We start from the raw sequence: 22,747 nt of genomic DNA on the forward strand, positions 1-22,747 counted from the left end.
AGGTGGGGCTTTCCCAGTGCTGGACCAAATAATAGTCCAAGCAAATGTGCACAGCACTGAATTTGCTAAAAACCAATCTCAACAGATAGTAGAAAGTTTCATGTGTAAAATGTATTGCCCTCTGGTCCCTGTCTCCTCAGTGTTTCTTTCATGTTGCCCTCTGATGCTTCATCTACTATGTGCTTGCTGTCCTAAGTTCTGTGTCCCTACCTCTCATACTTTCTACTCTGTTGCCTGAGTTTTGTAAATTATTTGATGGTATGTTAAAGCCTGCAGCCTCAATATATACATTTTATACATATTACTTCAACTGTAGTCTATGACCTGAGTTCTGTTCTGCATGTGTCTTGAGATCCCTGTGAAGATTTGCTGACATGGTCAATATGCTGAAATATGTGCATAATACTAAAATTATACAGGACATGGTCAATATGCTGAAATATGTGCATAATACTAAAATTATACAGGACCAGCTTACCTAAAAGACCATCTGTCCATCTACACACCTATCCGATTCCTACAGTCTGTTAATGAGGCCCTTTTGATGATGCCACACACTTTATCAAACGGCAAACTATTTTTCTTTTGGCTTTTGCCTGATCACTATTTCTGTTTGTCACACACAATCAGGCAAGTGCCTAGTTATGCCTGAATTTCATCAATATTCAGGAAGAACTAATGCCAAGACTAAAGTTGTACCAATGGCAATATACTTCACAACATAGATCACTCTGTTCAGTTGCACACCCAGTGTACAATCCATCAACAGCACAATGCAGATTGCAATGGATAATTTATATACTATTGTCCACTGAATGTGGAATAAGCACATTGATTCTTATTTACCCAACATCCTTAGTTTCATCCCTCTATATAAAAAGAAGCACATAATTCAGGCTATGAGAGATGGCAGAGATTAAACAAAATCAGCTAAGGAGCTAGATCTTACATACGAAGAAAACCAAAAAAGGCTTTCTATGCATTTCTACAGCAAGCATAAAAATAATCTCCTTCTGGAAAATCCAGAAACAAGCCAAACTACACAAAAACAGAAAGGATAAATAAAAGAGTACAGCTGTACACTTACTAGAGAAGCAAATCCAACTGAAATAAAATGGATTTGGACTTCCAACTAAAAAATGGATAGTACTACATTCCATGTTCGGTTAAGACAAAAGTTCAATTCTACAGCAGCTCTTCTGTTTTTGTTTAGCAAATATAATTTTTTCTTGCTCCAGAGTGACTGGTGTGTTGCCTTGACACATATACTAAGAATCTCAACTTTCACAGTAACCCTGAAAGGCTTATAAAAAGTCACAGAAACCATCAAAAGAAAAAATCCAGTTGTGATTGCAAAAAACAAAAAAGAATTTTTGAGATATTATATATGAGGAATTGAAAAAAATGTTTAAGCAAACTTTCATAAAGAAACCAGAAGCCTCCCTCTTAGGCATTTTACATTCAGATATTTCAAATGAAAAAAGAGAATATTTTTATATGCTACAACAGCAGCAAGAATATTAATTGCCAGAAATTGGAAAGGAGAAGTAGTACAAACAAAAGAGGAATGGCAGGATAATATTTTTTAATATCTCAAATTGGCAAAAATGATGGAGACAATTAGGAGATAGCCAAACCAAAAGTTCAAAAAGGAGTGGGAAATTTATAAAGAATATTTTAAAAAAACAGTGCCTTCAAGTTAAAACCTGGACATGCTTTGATTAATTTTCGCAAACCACAATATGGATTATAAGTATAGTATTCAGATAACAGAAGAAATGATGAAATGATTAAAGAAGCAGTTTATTAAACAGATAAGACAGACCCGCTTTGAGGAAGATGGACGTCTATTGGATAAGATAAGGAATTGGGAATTAAGAACATGGTGGCATAAGTTCTTTTGTAAGAACGTATGGATTTATGGATGGATGGATGGTTTTTTGTTTTGTTTTTGTTATTATATTGTTTTTGTTTTTTGTGTGTGTTTGTTAAGTAAGAAAACTAATAAAAAGCATATTAAAAAAAGAAAAAGAAAAAAATCCCACTGTTAACCTTTATTATGTTCATAAAACATAACAGTGCAATCCAAACCACATCTACCCATAAGTAAATCCTACTGAATTAAATGGGGCTTAATCCCAGGTAAGTAGAGTCAGGATTGCAGCCTGAATTATTAGTGTTACATTCAACACTGCCTATGTACTTGTACAATGGACATTACCTTTCTTTCTTTCCTTCCTCTTGCAGCCTTCTGCAATCTGCTCTGAGAACATTTTGGATATGCATGGGGAAGGAGTCTGCAGGGTGGTCTACACCCATAGTCTTGCTTTGAATTTTTTCTTTTAAAAGCTTTCAGCTCTGATTAATAATTCTGAAACTGGTATTATGCACTAGTTTGGGTTTTTTTGTGCAATGAGAACAATTCATCTAATAGTTGCAATCATTTTCATCAATTTTTAGAGTACCCCAGAAGACTAATGGCAAACTGCATGAATAGAATAAAAATGTGCAATTGAATTTTTCATAGTCCCTATTTTCACCCTGCAATGAAAGAAGGCATTTTCTCAATGTTATTTTATGGGTGTATACAGCAGCATGTAGACAGTATAAATATTTATATCTGGTTTGCTTAATCTTTTCATCAAAAATGAGTAACAAAGTAACAATTAATGCAAACAATAATCCTGAAGGATTCACAAACTAAAAATGTGTTTTGTAAGACATGAGGATTTTCCAAATGCAGAGGCTCTTGAGCACTAGAAGATGCAGGAAATTGAAATGAGGCAGGGTTAAATATATATTTAAGCTATGTTTGCAGCAGCCCATTTCTTCCTGGTGAAGGTAGGTGACACTTCATCAAATCTGTGCATTCCTCCATCTCTCTCTATAATAAAAATTAAGTATGTCATAGTGCAGCCACCATTACAGGATTTGTAGTCCTGCATTACAATCCTGGATTTGCATTAAGTCTGAGCGAGATAGGGGAACAGAAGTGAAGGAAGGTTGCACAACTACAGTGGCCATAGCATGGAAAAAAGAATGGAAAGGCAAGGGGGGGGGGAGAGATGGTTTAAAACAAAAGTTTGTGTAAAGCAGGAATGGAGGGAAATAAGAGGAAACTGGCAATTTTAAACAATGGCAGAGGTTTAAATAAACTACTATGGAAGGTTTGAGGGCTCCATATCCTGTGATGTACACATATGGGTGCATGCTTGCGAAAGAAATATGTATTTTAAATTACCACATTCAGTATGGAACTTCCATGCTTAAGACAATGCATGTTACCAGAAGTAAAATACACTGTGTGAAGGATCTATGGAATATCTGAGGGCTCCAAATCCTTTAACTCTCTCACATGAAGCAACTGAGGAATGGAGGAGGGAGAAGTTTGAGTATAGCGAGAAGGGAGAAAGCAGCTGTTTCAAACAGTGGCAGGGTAAAGCAGAAGTGGAAAGACACTGAAAGGATTTTTTTAAAAAAAGGTACAGTGTTGAGTAAAGTATGGATAGAGGAACACAAAAAGGGAAAGTGGCAAAGGTTTGAGTACAGCTAGGCAGACAACAGAAAACCAGGAGAAGGGAGAATGGAATGGAGTAGGAAAAGGACATGGAATACAAGCTGCCATAATGAATAGGAAAACTCTGCACTGCAACAATCTGTTGCAAATTGCTCTGGTAGAACTATAATTTGCTTACTTATTATGCAACCATTTGATAATACTTTTGAAATTCTGTACACACAAATTTCTGATTACAGTGGAACCTCGTGTTACGTACTGTCTTCCTTGCGAACACTTCAGGTTACGACTCTGCTAACCCGGAAGTAGATGCTCCCGGTTGCGAACTTTGCCCCGGCAGTGCGGCAGCAGCGGGAGGCACCATTAGCGAAAGTGTGCCTTGGGTTATGAACAGTTTCGGCTTAAGAACAGACCTCTGGAACGAATTAAGTTCGTAACTGGAGGTACCACTGTAGTCCACTTTTCACAAACATGAAGGATGGGAAGTCTTTTCTAAAACAAATTCTATGACCTGTGATCTTCCTAGAAGGTCACCTGAAAAAATACTCCCACCATGTGAGAGTTGAAAGCCACATCACACTACTGACTTCAAAACCAAAACAGTCCAGTAAATATTATTTTACAGCTTCACTGTGAATATTTGCCTAAGCTTTCAGTACTAAAGATTACACAGCATTCCACAACTAAGAAAGAGGGGTGGTCCACTATAGAGATGTATTAACACAAGGGTGGGGGACCTGAAGCCCTTGGCCTTATTTTACACAGATGGGGAGAGCTTGGAGGGAGAGAAGAGGGCAAGATAGGAAAACAAGGTCAAAATGGATGAAGAAGGGAGAGCCCTCTACAAGCAACTGGTTCAAACCTCTGGCAAGAGTCATCTATGCTTTCCCCAGTGGCCCAGTAAATGGGTAGGGATGTAGTCCCCAACAGATTGCCCCTAACATAGGGTTACCAGACGCCCACGGATTTGCAGATCTGTCCCCGGACAAATTCCGTCCCCGGAATGTCCCCAGATTTGCAAATGTGGAAAATATGGCAGCAGCAGCCTCAGCAGCCCAGAGCCAGCCTGTTAGCGCAGTTGGCTCTGGCTGGCTTCAGGAGCTGCTCGCTGCTCTGGAGCCCGCCATTTTTCCTGCGCCATGGCAGCGAGCAGCTCCTGAAGCCAGTCAGAGCCAACTGCACTACCAGGCTGGCTCCTCCTGGGAACGGCCACCCACCTGTGACTCCCAAGCCTCCCTTGATCTGTCAAAACAAAGGGGGAAGGAGATTGGAGAAGGCTTGGGAGTCACTGGCAGACGGCGCGCCTTTCCCTTTTTTTAAAAAAAACCAAACTCTGAGCATTTATGTTTCACAGGGTGTGAAAGAAGGGCTTTGCACCTTTATACAATATGCATGTGTGCTTGGGCCCAGGGTCTTTTGCCTCACCATCCCCACTACTGACTCCCTGTTGCTACTCAGCCAAAAAAAAAAAAAAAGTGTCCCCGGATTCATTGAAAAAAATCTCGTAGCCATACCCTAACAGAATGCAGATCACAATGGAAAGAAGGCTCCCCACCCTTGCACTAAAAACTATGAAGTGCTTTATAAATCAAAATCATATGGAGGTGCATATAGCTACTGTAACATTAAAACTTTAAAGTATCAGAATTGCTCTTTTCTTCTTTTTTTACTATTTACAGTGCGTATGTAACAAGCAGAATGCTAAATTTAAAACTGTTCCACATCTCTAATGATCTGTCTGAACTGCAAGGATAATAATCAGGTATAGGTATAATCATCCCTTCTGTAGCCACATGTGTTAATTATATTAAAAGGTTTGCTAATCTCTCACTAACTACAACATGCTGCATAATTGTTAACTTTGTAACTAGTTAATGAAAACAAGATTCTTGTTAGTTTTCTGTTTCTAAAGTTTGCAAAATTAATGTAATATTTCATTGGCTCAACTTTTGCATGCATAGTCATGAAGATTTTCTATTACACAGAAGTAATAAGAAACGGTTTTAACTGGCTTATCACTTGACTGTTTTAATTGATAATGACTTAATCCATTTAATACACTTAATTATTTATTGTGTCATTATGTTCCTTTGCTCTGATATTTGGCCTTGTGTAAACACATAAACTATTTTTAAAGGGTTTTGTGTACTCAAGAGCTTGCAGCTCCCATTACAACAGAAAAATCTCATTCAAAAACAACATGAAGAAGTCTTTGTCAGAAATCTATTCTCATATTTCCAAATCTGTAGAAGGAATGTGTCTAGTTTCTCTGAACAGAAAAAGAGCAGCTGGAAGTTTAATCATTGATATCTACAGACACATTTAAAAAGTATGCATGATACTTAACAAGAACAAGTGAGAGTTCATTCCACTTTGATTTCATATGTATCAGAAACACTACCACAAACCTGTAACCTGAACTCTGAGGTTTTAATAATGCACAGTTTTAGGAGGATAGTCTACTGGAATAGTATCTAGGTCACTAGCTAGAATGAGATTAGTGAAACACTGCTAAAGCAGTTCATAAATGTTTTTTGTCTATATCTATATATCTCCTACTCACATCAAAGCTAGCACTTCATAAGCTGAACAATAACTTCCACCAGGAAAGGCAATTTTTAAAAGATCAAAATCAGATTTCTTTTTTACAGTTTCCTATAGACAAAGACTGTTGTCAGCTGTTATCCTATCTGCTACCTCATGCAGGTAATATTAAGAGCGCCTGCATAGCTGTTTCTTTCCTGCTGATAATTCCTTTGGATAAAACAGACAACTGGTAATTGTCTCATTTCACTTGACACTCCATTCAGATAAGTTTCAGCCGAGGCTTTTGCAACAAACACCAACTCCCTGGAGTTGGAACCTTTCCCTCCTAACTTCCTCTAAGGCTTGAAAGAAAAGAACAAACCTCTTCAGCTATTATAAATGCCACAGATCTGTTTGCATTGTCATTAACAGCCTTTTTGTTCTTTGACGAAAACCAAAATATATCCACTACACAATATATAAAACTATCTTCCTTCTTCACAAAATAATTTATCCATATTAGGACAATCTTTTTCAATGTTCAAAATTGAAGAAGAAAAGTTAGAATCTTAATCCTAAAGGTGGGTGAAATGGGATGTAACAGTTGCAGTATCCTGATGGAAGTCCAGAAAGAGGTTCACAGATTCTATACTGTATCTAAATTCTAAAGAGTTCTTCCAAAGGCTAAATGGAAACGGTGGGTTTTCATGAGGGATTTGATGGAAGAAAGGGGCTTGTGGAGGACATCTGGGAGGTAGCTTCAGACATAGGAAAGGAAGTGAGAGTGGGCATCATGTTTTTTGGGATGCAGCCAGGATACCTTTGGATAACCAAGGGTCAGAAGCAGGGATTTCTTAGAATGCAAGAACAGAGAGATACAGGGTGTAGGGGGAAAGTTTTCAAGATAAAGAGACATTTACACAGCATCAGAAAGTGGACTGCAACCAGCACAGGGATTTAAAAAAGTTTGTACTGTTTATTGATATACATTATACTTTTAGCATAGACTGTATGCCACTTTGAAGGCTACTTGTAGGTAGAAAATTGATTATTTATAACTTTTATGTATATGGCACACAACAACCAACTATATATAATCCAACATAAAAATACAAAACTGTTGTTTTTAAGGGATTTAATATACTTTCAGATTGTTACTTGACTGTAACCTTTGGGATGAATGATCAATGAATCTAACAAACACATAGGCATACAGCAACACGGGTCAGTTCAGTAAAATATCTTGTATGTGCTGCATATGCAAATAATCCCCAGTTCTACTCAATTTTATTGCCACCAAGCCTTGGTTCTGTGCTGTAGAAGACATAAATATGACACCAGTCTACTTTATCTTAAGACTGGAGACTGCTGTCCACTTGAAATTCTAACATGTCACAAGCTGCAGTGGCTGAATCAGTCGTGGCACTTTGTGCTGTTTTAACCGCAAACAGGAGTAAGCCCAGGGCTTTTTTTCATCTGGATCTCACTGGAACTCAGTTCTGGCACCTCTCAGATAGGCTGCACTGCCTTATAAGAGAACATGGGAGGTGTTCATGGTGAGTTCCAGCACCTCTTTTTCTAGAAAAATAGCACCGAAGAAGCCTATCTTTATTGTTTAAAAATGAAATTAACCAAGAATGTAGTTTCATACATCTTTATTTTCTAATGGCAAACTTTAAAATAAATATGCCAAATACAGGAATCTGTGCATCAGTTTGCAAGTAAAAGCCCGACAATTAGACAGCTCTTCAGCACTATCATATATTCTGCCAACCTTCCTCCGTTCTCAGTAATGAATGCTGCTTCTCAACAAACTGTTTCAGTAGAATAGTACACTGCCACCTATACTATGTGAAACAATGTTTTCCTATTAAAAAGTAATTACAACACTGAAAGAAGACACTTCAGAGTGAAGTGCTTATGACAATCAACAGATCATACCCACCCACCCAAAAAACACAGACAACACTAACTTTTCCTTCTATGTCTCTTCTGAACAACCTCCCTCCTGGCCCCTTATGAAGAAAAAAATCTGATCTATTTTTACAGTCCAGCACATTGGTATTTTGGATATTTTCCAACAATTTTTTTCCAGGCCTTTACAAATAAAAGCCAGATACGATTTAGTTCTTCACTCTTCATTCATTAAAATAAGTAGTCTTAATAACGAATCCAGGAAATACATCTACTCAGCTGTATGTACACTGAAATCAGTAACAATTTTCACTGCTGCCGAAGAATCCATAGTATTCTATCGTTCCTGAATCAACGAAGAATACTACATTGGGGGAGCGGAGTGTGGTTTACAAGGTAACTGTACTTAAACCTACAGTGTTTTGATTTCCGACATTCTTAGTAGCTTATTTTTCTAGTTTATCATTACTATTCTACATTAAGTCAGAATCCATAACTATTTTTCATGCAACACAGCACTCAGCTTGTTGAAGGTTAATTGTAATTCTTCCTTTTTTATATGGTGGTGAATCAGAGAAGGATCACCTCCTAGAACTTTTTCCCATGAGTAGAGACAAGTTACAGAAACAGCTGGTGCTTCCTTAACAAAGCACACAAATCATTTATCTGAACTGAGAATATAGATTTGGATGTTTACCTGTTTTCTCCCTGCTTGTTGTTTGAAGGTGGAGGATGCAGCACAGTTTGATTCCCTTCCATCTCCACAATGCACTTTGTATTCAGCTCCAGCTCTGAAACATAATGCAACTGAGAATTTCAGAACGTTCCCTTACAAAATGATATATACAGCTCATCCCAAGCCAGCAGGGCTTTTCCTGTTTCTTTCTTCTTGTGTCTAGAAAACAACTCCCTTTTGCTGCTAAGAGTGTAGGAAATGGCATGGGCGTTGCTCTCCCAAAAAAAAGTGGGGGAGGGGAAAAAAGGGGGGGAAAGGACAATCCAAGAGCAAAAAGTTGGAGACCTACAGATTGAGAGAGGCTCTCCACCAGTGCCCAGTCTCATTGCCTGGCTTGTATGTTCTCCACATGTTACCCGTGTGAAATGATACAGCCACTGAAAGGGTGGAAAGAGGACCACTCTCTTGCTTTCATTAACCACCTTTTGTAACAACAGCTGGCAAGTTAAGGCAACCAAGTCACACTGAGTGGTCTTGAAAATGTCCCCCCCTCCCAAAAAAGCGACCATGTAAGCCATTTCAGGGCACCATCTCCAAGACTAGGAGATGATAGTGTCAGATCCTCCACTGGAAGTCAGGAAGAGAGAAGAAGATCCACAGCTTTTAGTCAGCTGGGACAGCTCAGTTGGTAGATCATGAGACTCTTAATCTCAGGTCATGGGTTTGAACCCCACATTGGGCAAAAGATTCCTTCATTGCAGGGGGTTAACCCCTTGTGGCCCCTTGCAACTCTATGATAGGTTGCATAGAAGCCAACTCCTAGGGGCCAAAGTCCGTCTGAAAAAAATCCGGTAACTTTACTTTGGGCACCCCAGTAAAAAAATCTGACACCCCCCCCCTAAGTTTATGGGCATTGCCATTCAAACGGTGCGTGCTGTGTCATGTGATCAATTATGCGGGGCGGGGCTCATCTGCCCCCGCTCCATAAATGTTGGCACCCCTGACAGGTTTGAGAAATCGCCCCAAAGCCAGCCAGCTTTCCCCACCCACCCACCCAGCAAGCGAGCAGACCAGCTCCAAACAGATTTACAAGGAGCCGACAGGGTTTGCCCACAACTCCACGCCCCTCGCTGCAAGAAAAGGGAGGCTGCGCTCCAGCGAAGAAAACCAAGGGAGCGAATGAGGGATCGGGGCTTCATCCTGCCCACCGCGGGGCTCACACCCCGAGCTCCCTGCTCCCGAGACTTTCGCCAGGAAGGGCTAGGCAAGAGCTTTGCTCAAGCCAGAGGGGACACCCTTGCCTTTTCCTCGCCCCGCCGCCAATCCAAGGGAGAGGAAAAAGTTCAACTCTGCAAACAAGTTGGAGGGGCGGAAGGGAGCCAGGGGGAAAGGTGCTTCTGAGGGGTGAAGACGGGGTTAGTGGGGGAGTGCTGAGAGGCGGGTGTGAGCCATCTCCGTCCCATTATTATTATTATTATTATTATTATTATTATTATTATTATTACCTCTCCTGTTCATGGGCCGGACTCTGACGGCCACTTTCACCTTCGTATCCGACATCTTCCCTGGCGGCGGAGGAGGCGGAGGCAGCGCCGGGTGTCCCGTCCCCCTCAGCAGCCAGCCAGCTCCCTCAGGGGTCGCCCTGCCGCTTCGCGACGGAGGGAAGAGAAGCGAGAGCGAGTCTCGCTCGCAGGCGGCGCACGGCGGAGCCCGCCTCTCCCCTCAGGTCCGCGGCGGAGCCTCAAGGCGACGGCCGAGAATCCCGGCGAGGACGGCGAGGCTCCGTCGGCTGGGGAAGCGCGGCGGCGCCGACGTCCATCTCACGCCGGCGGGGAAGCGGCGAGTCGGGAGGAGGCGAACCGGCACCAAGCGGCGGAGGAGAGAGAGGAGCTTCCCGGGGACGCGGCGGCGTTTCCCTCAGCCTCGCCTGCGCGAAGAGCCCCGCTGCCTTTTCCCACAGCCCCGTGCCTGCTGCTGCTGCTGCCGCCTCCGCCTCCTCCTCCCCATCCCAACCGCCATCTTCCAGCCCCCGCGGCGGCGGCTGCTCCTGCCTTCGTTTCCCTCCCTCCCTCTCCTCAGTCTCTGCTGAGATTCCTGGGTCAGGCAGACGGGGCGAGGGCGGGCGAGCGAGCGGGCGGGCGGGCGGGGGGGAAGAGGAGGAGGGAAGGGGCGCGTCGCAAACGACGGAGATAGCCGAGCGTCTTCGGCACTGAGGGGATCGGGAGTTGGGTAGCCGGGAGCTAGGCAGGTCCTCCTAACGGTCATGCGCGAGTTCTCTCGGGACCCTCCGCTCGCCGGGAATAGGAATTCGCGACGCGTTGGCGCAAGCGCAGATGGAATCGCTGACGGGGAGGGAGGGTAGTGTGTTTCAGGCTTGCTTCTCCAGCGGCGGAGGCTTGTTTTCCTCCTGCTCCGCTTCCCCCGCCTCCACCCTTTCGAATTTGGTGTCAAGTTGAAGAGTGGGAGGAGGCGGCAAAAAGCGCACGAGCCCTCCGGGCAGCCGCCGCCTCGCAAGGCTAAGTTTAAGGCAGCAGGAGGGTTGCTGAGGCAGCAATGGGTCTGGATGCGGCCCCGGAGGGAAGGAGCAGGTTGAGATGCAGAGGAATGGGAAGCCAGAGGATGAGAGCTGCCCATTTTAAGGACGATCGCAGCATCTTGAATTATAAAGCTTCCCGAGATACTCTGCTCCACTCTGTGCTTTTCACTTTCTCAGCACGGTTTAAGAACTGTACTTTTAACATGAATGACAGGGGCGTCCCAACTTTTTGAGATCTTTAGCCCCCTTACTGCAACATATCAAACATTTTTTTATCTCGCTATTTTCCTTCTTTCTCCCCTTTCTCTTTTAAATTTATTTATTGATACGTATTCAAAGAGATCCAAAAAGACATACCCCTTACAAAGTATCGTTTTATACTGGTTATATATAATTTCAACACAATTCTCCCTGATTACTCCCAGGCCTCCCCCAAAATGTTTCCTGCTCCCCCAGCTTCCAGTCCCTATATTAAAGTCCTTCCATACAACATGGATTAAATCTTGCCCCACAGAGAAAGGTGGCAAATTCAAAAGGAAAAGCTAGGAGTGCATTCAAATGTATTTTCCTTTGACGATTCAGTCACTTGATGTCGAGGCCTATCCAAGACATTTTGCACCTGAGCTGAATTCCAGAATGATGGACCCCTCCCTCCCAGCCAAGGAAGAAGAGATCTACACTTTATTCTTGCTGAACTTCACTGGGACAATTTGTATTGTATGTTCTTTGGTGTTATTTTTTAAACTGTATATACAGATTTGAGTTTGACTATTGTAATTAATAAAAGTTTGTCTAATTGTTGGTGATCCAGAGTTCATCTACATACTCCGAAATGTTAAAAGCAGCCTTTTAAAGTCACAATAATTTTTGAGGTAGGATCCATCATTGCCCGTATCTTTCTGAGGTCTTGAGACAATTAGATGTACATCTTTGTAACATCTTTGAACTAATCCAGCAATTGGAATGAATTTGATCTAATCTTAAGGGATTTAGCACAGGATTAAGCATGTTAGTCACACATTAGTCCCATTTAAAGCAATTGGACAAATTAGTCATATAGCTAACAAGTCCTGTTTATTTCAGTGGAATTGATGACTAACAGTGCAGACATCTGATAGATCATACATAGATCCTTCTGAGTTTAATGGGGCTTTCCCCAGGTAAACGGGAAGAGGACTGCAGCCTCCTTTAGTCTGGATCCAAACCATTTTGGATTTTGTGGTGCATTCCAGTTAACATGCAGCACAACAGAAAAGGTATATAAACATGTTTTGATAAATACCTCTGTATGAATTACTTATTTTAATGATGTTGAATTAAAACTCTGTAGAAAATAACCCTATACTCTCAAAATAGTAAGAAGAAACAATGATACCCCCCCATTCTATTATTAAATCTGACAAAATGAGCTAGCTAATACTAAATTATTCTGGCACCTGCAAAGGTACTTGCTTCTCAAAAACAATGTTTTTCTCATTTGATCCCAGTGCCATAGGCAATGTAGAATTTGTTTTAAGTAGGATGTGAAACAATTCGAAAGCATTTCACATCCAGAGAAATGAGGTTTTACTGATGAGTAAGATGTCATGATAAAATTAAATATTTATTATAACCTTGTTTATAAATATCAATGGAAAATTTGTGACTTAGGCGCTGGCCCAAACCATGGATTATTTCAGTAAGGGGCAGGGGGGAAAGTGATTTCTATTTATAAGCAATGTACAATAAACTTATTCATATGATCACATACAGAGAGAACACAGTTAAAGGCACAGTCCAGCTAAAGTAAAGCATGTTAAAGTTCAATTTTGATCGCGCTTGTCTTGACTTTAGCTGCCTTGTGCTATAAGCAATGGGGAATCGCTGTGTATAGCTTTAAAAGTTGTGTGCTGTTATGTCATCAGAAGGTAGTTCGATAAATATAACTACATTAACCATTTTGCATCAGGCACCCCTGATTTACTTACATGTTTACTTAAACGATTTCTTTGCTATCCCAGGGATGAAACAACAACAAAGCAATTTTTTGGCGTCAAATAGTGTTGGAAGGAGAATTGCACTGTACCTCTAAACTGTCAGGTTTATATAACAAACAAATGGGACCTGCAACAAAACCTTGCATTGGGGAGTGCTTGTATACAGGGTTTACTTTGGAAAGCATTATGGCTCTGAATATCAGTTGCTGAGAATCATAAGCCCAGAGAGTGCCATTGCACTTCTGTCCTGCTTGCGGGCATCCCATAGGCATCTGCTGAACCACCCTGAGACCTGCGGGTATAGGGCGGTATATAAAGTCAAATAAATAAATAAAACCTGGTTGGCCACTGTGAGAACAGGATGCTGGACTAGATTATATGACCCACCAGGGCTCTTCTTGTGTTCTCTTTTTTCCTTCCTCCAGTCTCTCGTTTCCTTTTAGCTTCTGTCCTCAGTGCCCTCTCTTCTTGTCCTCGCTGTCTTCAGAAGAAACAACTTCCACAAGTGGGTTGTGCAGTGCGACCAGCTGCAACAGACTCAAAACATGCTTACCAAGTCCACCATGGGCATCTGAATCCAGGGAGAGAAGGAGGTGCAGTTGAGCTGTAGGACACCAACATTCTTCCCTCTCCACTTTGACAGTGACTGGGTGGGCCTTGGGTGTTCCCACAAATAATTTACCCAGGTGGTCGCAAAAAGTCAGGGAGGGGACTTTTCTGGCCAGAGGTCTTCAAGCTAACCTTTATCCAAGCCACACTGCTTTAAACTATTTCAGGATGCAGCAAGAATGTTATTTAGGATTTAACAAGTTCTCAGATGGAAGCTAAATAGCTTTGTGGTGTTTTGTTCTTTTTAATGTCATTTGCCAAGCCATAAAATGAGGTTTTCTTCATGCCTGCAAATTACACATCAAAAATCTTCAGGTTTTTTTAGGAACTCCACCAACAAAGTTTTACAGTTTATAACAACAGTCAGACACACACACACACGCAGTTCTCTCAGACAACAGAAGAAAGAAAGATTTCTTTTGTCTAATCAATAGTTTAATCAATCCCGCAAATGCCACTGTGGTGGTATGTTTTATGATGGGCAGACAGGAATCATAAGTGAAGCATTGTGCGAGAGAAAAAGAGAAAGGAGGATATTGACTCTCAGTCGCCTTTTCTTCTAATGTAGAACACAGTGATTACCTTTGAAAAAGAGATTAGAGGTTCAAAGTTCCTATATCTGAGGTTCTTTGCCCTACCACATTCACTTTAAGTTCTCGTTTCTGCACACCCAGCTCTGGAAAATGAATTGCTTACCCCCTAAAAAGCAATTAACTGCCACATTCAGTTTGTGACATGTACAACATAAATGAGCATGAGCTGCGGAAAGGACAAGCCTTCCATTATTCGCCCCTCCCTAAAAAAGCATTCACTCTCTTCATCATTACAATAAAGAATGTCTGGTATGCAAGTATGGCTGAAGCAGATCCCCACAGTTCTATTGTGAACATGAATCCTGAATTGAGATGAGGGGCTCCTGACAAAACAAAGCAGGAGGCCGGCTGGTAAATACTGTTAGGTTATTATTTATGTATTCGGGACAAATTTATTTTTTTTAAATTTTGTTTTCAGACAGCAATACATAAGGAAGGAAATTGTACAACTTTGCACTTTAAGAGTGACCTGTGAAAAGCTGTAGATCATCTTGAAAGCTATCATTCCATACTATAATGAGTAAGCACCAGCTTTCTATAAAATAGGCAGCCCATTTTGCTTACCTTCCTGGATTAGCAAATAAGTAGTAAAGTTCACCATAATGGTAGCATCCCACAATCTGTAAAGCTACTCCAAATGTGGCAGTATGTGTGCCAGTATATGTCCACACACACAAACACACACAGAGATAATACATACATTGCTGCTGCTAGCTACTTATAAACTTGGCTTGCTGATAAGTTCTCATAAATATCCAGACACAGCATTCACTGGCTGTTTAGGTATTGTTTCTGTATCTGCCTCTTATTTTTAGTTATTAAAAATGATACCCCACACCTTAAAACTACAAGAGTTGTCAGGGAAAGCAACAAATACACCACAAATACTCTTTTCATGAATGAGAGTCAAAGTACAAGTATAAGGAAGCCTGAATATATATTGGAAGGCAGTTTCAAAAGAGTGATTTTGAGCAAAGCAGTGAGAAATGAAAGGGTCTTTACCCAACCCTTTCCCTACCAGCCATTTTCTGTTCAAAAGCATCTGGGCCATCCCCTAAGCAGCTCTCTGGAGATTCAGACATGGGTTTGCCAAAGGAAGCCTGTTGGCATTCGTCCCTGATGGGTTGGAGAGACTTGAGACACTTACACAATATCTTATTCTTCTAAAGGCCATTACTTGGCAACTAAGGATGAACTTACAAAATTAAATAAAAATAAAGGTCAATTGGCAATCCTATTCCCAAATTCTATTTGGAGCTTAGATCTCTGCTTCTTGGAACTCTTGCCACCTGAGAGGTGTGTTGTAGAATTTTAAAGTCTTTGCATTTGTTAAATAAGTATTTTTATGCAGTATTGTCTGTGTAGAACACACTTTCTGTTTCTGATATAAAATTTGCACCTCTTAACAGCCTTCACTGTTTAAAGGATCATGGGCAATAGGCAATTGGTTTTTGGGGTGGTGTACTTCTTCTTGGAGCTCAATTTCTCCCCCTCTGAAGGATAGTTTCCATGGCAAGGGGGCACGACTAATAACACAATAAGTGCATCAGTGGTGGATTTATAAAGGATCGCCCCTAAGCCAGTCCACTTTATTAGTTGTTCCACAATATCCCCTGATGTTCCTGCATTGCCGTCTGGCAAGTCACACTTGCTCTATAGTGCAACCAATGTGAGACTAAAGAAAATCCACAAACCATTTGTGGTATGAAATTCAGCAGAAAGCTACTGGTCATACACCAACTGGAAACAAAGCAGCTATGACTGCCCCCCGAACTTTTGTAGGAAGAAAGAGTATTGACCATCCCGATACCATCATAAAAACAAATTACTGTAAATGCACAATAGGAAGGACATCTGTGGTGGGGTTCTAAGACAGTTTAAATGACTGAAAGAGGCAAATCAGACATGCTCTGTCGACAGTGTGTTGCTTTCAGCAGTTCTGCATTCACACTCTAGCTTGTGGATGCAAATGTGCATCTCCATCAGGACATGCACCTGAGCACTGATTCCACTGAAAGCAATGCAGGATGTGCAAAACAGCATTCATACTGGGATGGGAAAGTGGATGCAGATCCCATTTTGAGCCATGGTTCCTGATCTAGCAAATAGTATGTGCAGGGAAAGAGATGTGCTTGCTGGAAAAAGCATGTTACGATAGTTGGATCAGGTTTGCCAACATGGGTTTGGGTGGTGGGAGGCAAAATATCCTCTTTTCACTGCCCATCTCTTCCTCCTCCTCCTGCAAAACTGCAGATTCCCCCACTTGCGTTCAAAGCATAGTCAACGCATTAGACTAAGACACTTATTTTCATTAAGAGTTGATGGGTTGCTATGCCTACTACTAGCTCTTAACAGAAAACAATGTGATTTGAAACTCAGTGAATCATTGTATGTGACAGGGTGATGAAGATAACACTCAGTGGGGAGGGGAATCACTGTTGTACATGTTGTCTTGCAACATACAGTGCTCACATTTATCTGGAGTTCCAACAAACTTAAATAGAAAGGCATGATAATGGTGTTTTTCAATGTACAGAGAAAGCTGGCCATAGATGGAGCATCTGACAATTCAAGGATCGAGGCAGCAGCATCCATCATTTTCATGGGGCATCCACAGTACTCCCAAATGCACTGGGAGACACAAAACATGGAAGACTATTCTAAGAAAACAGAACTACACATTCATAAATAAAATTCATAATATAGGTGTGAAGGCATTACAGATTTCACGGTGGGGGCAGTTTTTAGTAGGATGCTGAAAGATTCAAGTCTTGTGGATTATTTCAAATAAAAACAAAAAGTCCTGTGATCCAGTTATAGATTTCGCCTCACATCAAGTCTATTTCGGCCCTGAGCTATTGGACAAATTGTATTAATAATGTTGCCATAGTTTATCTTGTGGGATATTTAAAAACAACTGTAACAAATCGGGGGAGGACTTTGGTTTTTCAAATTTCAGTGGAGCCCTGTGCAAGGCCAAAATTTGGTGTCCCCCCCGCCAAATGCAACATAAGTCATGACTCTGTTCATCCCATTTTTTTCAGACGCTATTAAGTACAACTAACTTAGGCTCCAACTTTAAAAATATATATATAATTCACAGTTTAATCTTCCGTATATCCAAATCTCTTCCCTTCCTACCACCATCTCAATGGTGTCTGTTTTGGCTCTCAGTGTGTAGAAGGTGAACTGCTGAGTCAGCCAGAGAAAAGTGCTTCCTATTCAATAGCAGCATGGCATGATACAGTGACAATTTCATCATTAAAAAGATCACGTTTGCAGATAAAAAGGAAGATACACCTCAGAGTTCATTGGGTCCTTTCCATGCTAATGTAATTCCACAAAATTTTGCCACAAGAAGGTACTAGACTTCCAACATTTTCCCCACAACCAAAGGAAAAGAGAAAATGCATCTCTTTATTTCATTATTAAACACAATAAGATTTTTTAAAAACATCTCACAAGGTCATAAGTCATCAATATCTTGATACAGTAAACCATTCCCCCCAGGTCAACCTGTAATGTTAAAACTTTTTTGTAGTATTTCATGAGTTTTTAATTTATTTCTTCCTTAATTTATCAAAGAGTAAGGTAACAGTTCTACCAGAATAACCAGTGGGGAAAAGGCACTACATTCCCGCCCCCCATCCTAACAGCCTGATTATCCCATGATCAGAGATTCTTTAAGCTCATCTCAATAACATTCTAAAAACACTTCTATGTTATATATAAGAAAACAGAAATAAATTGTGCCTAGCATTACTAGCAATACACTGGGCCTTCTGTTTCTAACAGCAACAAAGATTATGTATTGTAGCAGGGGGTGGGGGGATGGGGCAAGATGCAACCAAAAGGATCTTTCTTTTTGATGTGTATGATTTTTAAAAACTAAAAACAGCCTTTGAGGCCACAAATTTCAGTCGAAAAATGGCAGGAAGGAGGGGTTATGTAACTTTTCTGCCAGCTGCCCCCCCAACTCAAAATTAAGCCCAGGTGCGTTTCTCTGTACAGTGGTACCTCAGGTTACATACGCTTCAGGTTACACACTCCGCTAACCCAGAAATAGTGCTTCAGGTTAAGAACTTTGCTTCAGGATAAGAACAGAAATCGTGCTCTGGCGGCACGGCAGCAACAGGAGGCCCCATTAGCTAAAGTGGTGCTTCAGGTTAAGAACAGTTTCAGGTTAAGAACGGACCTCTGGAACGAATTAAGTACTTAACCCGAGGTACCACTGTACAGGAAATATTATATTGGCACCTGTATTTTTTCTTGTATGGAATGAAAGGGGGTGTGTGCAGAAAAACAGCCAGAAGGGAAATAGTTAAGCAACCCTCCCCCCCCCATTGTTTTTTAACTGAAACTTATAAAAAAGAAGCACAGCTGTGTGTAAGGCGCAGTTCGGCACTTTACATTCATCAAAATAAAGGGTTTTTACATTTTTTATATTTAAACAGCAACCCAAAAAATACAATTAAGATCACAGTTTCTTTTAAATCTGCAATGGAAAAAATATATAATATAACCAGCCAAACAGGCACTCCTTCTATAAATATGTGTAGTTACAACGGTCACTGACAGACTCAGAGGTATTCAGAGGTATCCAATATAAAGCAGATGGAGATGATCTGTTCTATAAAATATACACCCAGCAGAACACCCTTGAAAAAGCAGGTTTGCACTAGTTTAACTGGCTTCAAGGTGTGTGGAAAAAGCTGGTTTAATGGCATGGCCATGAGTCATTCCCATGCCTCCACCATCCTGAACATGCCCCTTCTCTGCCCCGCTTTGTTCCGCTTAAATGCTTTGCAGGATGACCTGGCAACACATCTGGTGAAGGCATCTATTCCCAGTGTAGCAGCCCTGAACTAATGCTGCCACAGTGTTGAATTTCTTGGGTCAGCTTACAATGGCCAGTGCAATGTCATAAGACATGACTTCCTAAACCTGGTATCCTCCAGATGTTTTGGACTGCAACTGTCATCAGTGCTAGCTGGGAAGGTGATGCAGCTGGAGTGAATGGAACCTGTGGTCCAAAAGACCCAGAGGGCACCAGTTAGGGGGAAGACTGCACTAACAGATGCTGCCCATTCTCTTAAACACTCATTTGATTATGCAAGGGGGGGGGGCCGGTCATACATTCTGGCTGAAGGTGGGCTTTCACATGTGCCATCGAAAATCCAAGGGAAACACAAGCCTGTCTACAGCCCAACATAGAAAGTTACCAGGATTGTTCACATACAGCTTCTCTAATACCCAACTGCAGTAACTCCTTTGGCAATGGCCAACATAAATGTCCAGCACCTTAGTTCAGTGGGATTTCCTCACTAGTCTGAGGTTACAGTACGTATTACAGCCTTAAGTAGTCTAGTTCACATCCGCTGGACTGATTCCACAATACACAACATGGATAAGACTCATATCAGCTTCTCTCTCTCCCTCTCTCTCAATTTATTTATTTGGTTTTTCAGATTATAATTTTACCGTCACATATCCAACATACAACATAGAAACAAGATTCCAAAGAATCTCCTGGACTTCCCTCCTCCCCTTTGTGGGTCTTATTGTTAATCATTTCCTCCTGCATCTTTTATAATGATCCAAATCTTTTATCTCTCCGTTGTGTTCAAAATTCGCCATTAAACTACAAACGTTATTCCAATCCTACTAACGATTTTAACTGTTTACAATGGCTTTTAAGATAAATTATAAATTTCTCCCATTCCTTATTAAAATTTTGGTCTTCCTGATTTCTAATTCTTGCGGTAATTTTAGCCATTTCAGCATAATCCATCAACCTGATCAGCTATCCTTAAAGAAGTTGGGGTGTTAGGCACAAAGAGCTTCCACATAGTTTCTGTTAAGCTGTGAACTGGATCAGGCAATGTGAAAGCAACACCCCTCCATAATTCAGGTAGCCGTGAATACTTTTAAAGAATGATCTCCACCATCCAAGACAATCAGAGAACTGTCTGGTGTGAAAGCTAATGCCAAAGGGTAAGAAAGACCCTGGGTAATGATAGGTTTACACATAGGGAACTCTTCAGGTTTTCCAAGGCAGAAGACTGCTTGGTTATAGCCATCGGTTACTATTACTTGACCTTCCCTGCTGAAGGTCACATCATTGGCATATATTTTGGAAGGAAATACTAGATTGAGGCCAAAAGTGTCCACCTGGCTTATGAGCTGCATGTCTGCAGCGAATACTTTCAGCATGGTGCAGCCGCAGCTTGGTCCTTTCGCCATTGAATGCTCTATGACAGCAATGGCCCCAGAGGCCTGAGAAACAGCCACTTTCCTCGGGTCGCACAAATTAGAACAGAGTTTTTCCACCCCCTTTAATTCCCCCCGCTTAAAGTCCGCTGTCAGGCGATACAGAGCACCTGCCACCGAATCGGTCATGATCACATCGTTCTGAGGCGTGGTATCCAGACCCCAAGGTAAACCGAAGGACTCAGAGATAACCAGCTTTCCCCTGCCGTTGAAGTCGAACACTTTGACAGAACGATCCCCGCTGTCCGTGACTGCGATATGGCCGTCCAGCGTGATGGTGACATCGGTCGGGTACCTGATGTCATTTCCTGCCTGCCCTCTTTCTCCAAACTGTTGTATGACGCGCCCGTTGAAACTGAACAGCTTAATCCTCTTCTTGCCGTCGTGAGCCACCGCTAGGCAGGCAGACCTCTGGCACACAGCAATCCCTGTTGGGTTGACCAGGGTCCCCCATCCTCCGAAAGACAGGTGAAATGTTAAGACCTGAGATGCTGGCGTCGCCACATCCTCAGCTGCTACAACGGTCCTTCCTGAAACCGGAACACTGTTGGACGAAGAGCTCAAGATCTCCATCAGGTGCAACAATGGCAAGCAGTCGCTGGTCTCGGAAGATTTGCAAGCCCTGCGGCAGAAAGGGCACTCCAGCTTTAAACTCCGGGGATGGGCCAGTGATGTGACACACTCCAGGCACATGACATGTCCGCATGGCAAGTTCCTTGGCCGGCGCTTTTTCTGCTGGTTGTATTTTTCAAAGCACACTTTGCATTCGAGCAGACTGTTCTCTGTCTGGTCGAGCAGCTCTGTCGTGGTCTGCATGCCGTCACCGGCCTTGGCAGACATTTCTGCAACTCTTAAGAGGATTGTTGCTCTGCTGGTGGTGCCCTATGCCATCTGGTCACGTGGGTGCAGTCACAAGACCCTCTTACATCAGAGAGAGAGGCCTTCGCGCAGAGTGAGTGCAGTGAACTCCACAGCGATATTCCACAATGGCAGCGTTGGTTGTAGTTTGCTGCCCCCTTGAGGAAACTTTACGATAAAGCAACAGATTCACAAGGGCACCTGCCATTCATGTATTCGCTTTCTCTTTCCAGTGTTTATTTTTAGCTTGCGTGAAAATGGGAATAAATATGCTCCTGATTCAATTGCAATATGAACCTGAATACTGGTAAGGTGCCCATCTTTACCCGTATAAATTGAATCCAGTATGTTTGGGTTTACTGTACCATTCCACTTCTCAAGGATCACTGTTCAATTAAAGTCCACTAAAACAAATAAATGGTGGGGGCAGAGGCGGGGTGTAAAATTGGTTTCAAAGGCTGTCTTGTGGACTTCAGCATGAGAAACATTTATAAATTTACAAGAGGCTCTGCCCTCAGGTATAACCAAAGCCAACCATGTTGGTAGCGTTTTCTTAAAAAATAGGGATTATTAATTATTTAGAGAGAGATCAGGTACACCATTGACCTAAGGCTGCCCTTGCGGCTGACTCCTATTTATTTTGCAAATTTGCTGTCTCACTTTCTTCTAGATCTACTTATATCTAACTCTGTCCTCTCTTTCCTGCTGCTGGTGCTTCCTCTCCCCCAGTCGCTGCCCCATTTTGTCCTCCTGACTTCATTCTCCTCCCATCCCCATGGAGTGGCTCCTATTGTTCAGCCTGGACACTGAGGTACAGCGCTAAGGGCCTTCTGGCAGTTCCCTCACCGCAAGAAGTGAGGTTACAGGAAACCAGGCAGAGGGCCTTCTCGGTAGTGGCGCCTGCCCTGTGGAACTCCCTCCCATCAGATGTCAAGGAAATAAACAACTGACTTTTAGAAGACATCTAAAAGCAGCCCTGTTTAGGGAAGTTTTTAATGTTTGATGTTTTATCGCATTATTATTATTATTATTATTATTGTTGTTGTTGTTGTTGTTGTTGGGAGCCATTCAGAGTACTTGGGGAAACCCAGCCAGATGGGTGCAGTATAAATAATAAATTATTATTGTTGTTGTTGTTGTTGTTGTTGTTGTTGTTGTTGTTGTTGTTGTTGTTATCCTATTCTTTTAACTGTTGCATAGCAGATAGAATATTTGTGTGGGTGTGAGTGCAGCTTGACATGTTCTGGATCGCTTCAGATATATTTTAATTGA

General features: G+C 41.9%; 2 protein-coding genes across 7 annotated transcripts in view; both read right to left on the reverse strand.

Annotated features, from left to right (window-relative positions):
- KIF13A (kinesin family member 13A) overlaps positions 1-10,937 on the reverse strand; it is a 73,864-nt gene extending 62,927 nt beyond the window's left edge. For 2 of the 6 annotated variants that reach the window (XM_083623665.1, XM_083623661.1), the window contains exons 1-2: positions 10,139-10,936; positions 8,655-8,748 (exon numbers count right to left, since the gene is read on the reverse strand). In XM_083623665.1, the coding sequence (XP_083479791.1) occupies positions 8,655-8,748; positions 10,139-10,193 (149 nt within the window). In that variant the 5' untranslated portion in view covers positions 10,194-10,936. Of the gene's footprint in view, positions 1-8,654; positions 8,749-10,138 lie in introns of all 6 variants that reach the window. The other 4 variants (XM_083623663.1, XM_083623664.1, XM_083623662.1 and 1 more) reach the window with 3 other exon arrangements.
- A 7,797-nt stretch (positions 10,938-18,734) lies between these two features.
- NHLRC1 (NHL repeat containing E3 ubiquitin protein ligase 1) lies at positions 18,735-21,992 on the reverse strand. The gene has a single exon (XM_083623986.1). The coding sequence runs from the start codon at positions 21,455-21,457 to the stop codon at positions 20,255-20,257; it is 1,203 nt and encodes a 400-aa protein (XP_083480112.1). The 5' UTR covers positions 21,458-21,992; the 3' UTR covers positions 18,735-20,254.
- Positions 21,993-22,747: the final 755 nt, after the last annotated feature.

Source organism: Podarcis filfolensis, assembly GCF_964270895.1.
Source record: "Podarcis filfolensis genome assembly, chromosome: 7".
NCBI lineage: Eukaryota > Metazoa > Chordata > Lepidosauria > Squamata > Lacertidae > Podarcis > Podarcis filfolensis.